The sequence below is a fragment of the Nerophis ophidion genome, linkage group LG14, assembly GCF_033978795.1.
Source record: "Nerophis ophidion isolate RoL-2023_Sa linkage group LG14, RoL_Noph_v1.0, whole genome shotgun sequence".
In the NCBI taxonomy this organism is placed as follows: Eukaryota; Metazoa; Chordata; class Actinopteri; order Syngnathiformes; family Syngnathidae; genus Nerophis; species Nerophis ophidion.
This window is the reverse complement of record NC_084624.1, coordinates 11684230-11686729: the sequence shown is the minus strand read 5'-3', so window position 1 is coordinate 11686729 and position 2500 is coordinate 11684230. Positions and strand designations below refer to the sequence as shown.

The window sequence follows — 2500 nt, the reverse complement described above, 5'->3', positions numbered from 1 at the left end:
TTAAATTTCAAAAGTGTTTTGTGGCTCACATTGTTTTCTTTATTTTGCGAAACAGGTCAAAATGGCTCGTTGAGTGGTAAAGGTTGCCGGCCCCTGGGGTATATCAATAAACTTTAAACTTAGTGGCTCATTTTTTACCTAATGAGACACCCAGAACGTACATAAAAATAAAGAATGTGTGATTTCTAATATTAACTAATATCGTCATTTACAATATTAACTATGAAGGATAAAACACTGAATATTACAAACATGAACGTCACACCCCCTCTCCAGCGACATATTTTACAATCAAGCGAAACGCAACAAAAATGCAACAAACAGCGAAATACGCGAAGGGTAAAAATAAATCCACCTACAATCTGATATCTCTGATATATCACTAAGCTTTAATCTTAGTGTTTCATTTTATACTGAATGACATCCAGAATGTACATGAAAATAAAGAATGTGTGATATCCAATATTAACTAACATCAGGATTTACAATGTTAACTATGAAGGATAAAACACTGAATATTGACAACATACGAAATTCACACAGTCTCTCAATCGACATATTTTACAATTAAGCGAAACGCAACAAAAATGCAACAGTGAAATATGAAAACGAAGGGTAAAAAAAAAAAGAAACACACCTACAATCTGATATATCTGATGTATCACTAAACTTTAAATTTAGCGTCGTATTTTATACTAAATGAGACACCCAGAATGTATATGAAAAAAAAGAATGTGGGGTTTACAATATTAACTATGAAGGATAAAACACTGAATATTGACAACATATGAACGTCACACCCCCTCTCCAGCGACATATTTTACAATCAAGCGAGACGCAACAAAAATGCAACGAACAGCGAAATACGCGAAAGGTAAAAATAAATCCACCTACAATCTGATAACTCTGATATATCACTAAGCTTTAATCTTAGTATCTCATTTTATACTGAATGACATCCAGAATGTACATGAAAATAAAGAATGTGTGATATCAAATATTAACTAATATCATGATTTACATTATCTATGAAGGATAAAACACTGAATATTGACAACATACGAACTTCATTGTCTCTCAATTGACATAGTTTACAATTAAGCGAAACGCAACAAAAATGCAACAAACAGTGAAAAATTAACACAAAGGGTAAAAAAAAAAGAAACACCTACAATCTGATATATCTGATGTATCACTAAACTTTAAAGTTAGCGTCTTATTTTATACTAAATGAGACACCCAGAATGTATATGAAAAAAAAGAATGTGGGGTTTACAATATTAACTATGAAGGATAAAACACTGAATATTGACAACATATGAACGCCACACCCCCTCTCCATCCACATATTTTACAATCAAGCGAAACGCAACAAAAATGCAACAAACAGCAAAATATGAACGCTAAGAGTAAAAAATAAAAAAAACCTACAATCTGATTTATCACTAAGCTTTAGAACTTTCTTGTAAAAATCTCCTCCCGCGTTTGTCCCTGACACCCACATTTCAGGCTCTGGAAACACTCTGTGGAAACGCTCCCCACCCACACTGCTTGGTGCCTCGTCTCACCTGCTGTGACTTACATTACCATAGTAACTATTTAGATGACCATAGTGGAATTCTAGGGGACGGCGTGGCGCGGTTGGTAGAGTGGCCGTGCCGGCAACCTGAGAGTTCCTGGTTCGATAATCAGCTTCTACCACCCGAGTCACGTTCGTTTAGTCCTTGAGCAAGACACTTCACCCTTGCTCCTGATGGGCCCTGGTTAGCGCCTTGCATGGCAGCTCCCTCCATCAGTGTGTGAATGTGTGTGTGAATGGGTGAATATGGAAAGTGTCAAAGCGTTTTGAGTACCTTGGAGGTAGAAAAGGTATAACCCATTTACTATAATATTCAAGTCACCAAATGCAAATAGAGTATTGCTTTTAACGGGTTTTAGAGGACTTATCATTAACTCCATTGTAAGCAGACTTCTAGTAACGAGTTACAATGCAAAAAAACACATTTGTCTTGTCTCATGATTGCAAACGGTAGGCAAAGTTCCAGAAAAAAAAGTGCAATTCCCCTTTAAAGCCCTAATTATCGCAAAATCCATTTAATATATTGACCTGTGGAAACCGTGATTAAGTGTAATCCCCGCCCCCGCGCCCCCGTCACACAGAACAGAAGTCATTTACCTGGAAGCAGAACTTGGCCTTTTCCTTCCCTTTCGAAACTGGAGGCAACTGAAGGAAATCCCCACAAATAATCAACTGGATGCCCCCGAATGGCTCGGTGGACCTCCTCACTGACCTGTGTGCAGAGAGCAAACCTTGACATAGGACTGGGAGGGTAGGGACGTGTTCGTTCGGATCCCACCTGGCCACACACTCCAGCTTGTCGAAGAACGCCGCGTCGACCATGGAGATCTCGTCGATGACGAGGTGTCGACAGCTGGTCCAGTGCTGCAGGACCCCGGGCCTCTGGGCCAGTTCGATACACTGCTCCAGAGGGGCTGAGCC

General features: G+C 39.0%; 1 protein-coding gene across 5 annotated transcripts in view; it reads right to left on the bottom strand.

The window, feature by feature from the left end:
• The window catches only part of pif1 (PIF1 5'-to-3' DNA helicase homolog (S. cerevisiae)), a 146156-nt gene that overhangs the window by 25466 nt on the left and 118190 nt on the right, over positions 1-2500 (bottom strand). For all 5 annotated transcript variants that reach the window (XM_061919839.1, XM_061919841.1, XM_061919838.1 and 2 more), the window contains 2 exons: positions 2358-2500; positions 2177-2291 (listed from right to left, as the gene is read on the bottom strand). The exon at positions 2358-2500 is cut by the window's right edge and continues 11 nt beyond it. In XM_061919839.1, coding sequence (XP_061775823.1) covers positions 2177-2291; positions 2358-2500 — 258 coding nt within the window. The remainder of the gene's footprint in view (positions 1-2176; positions 2292-2357) is intronic.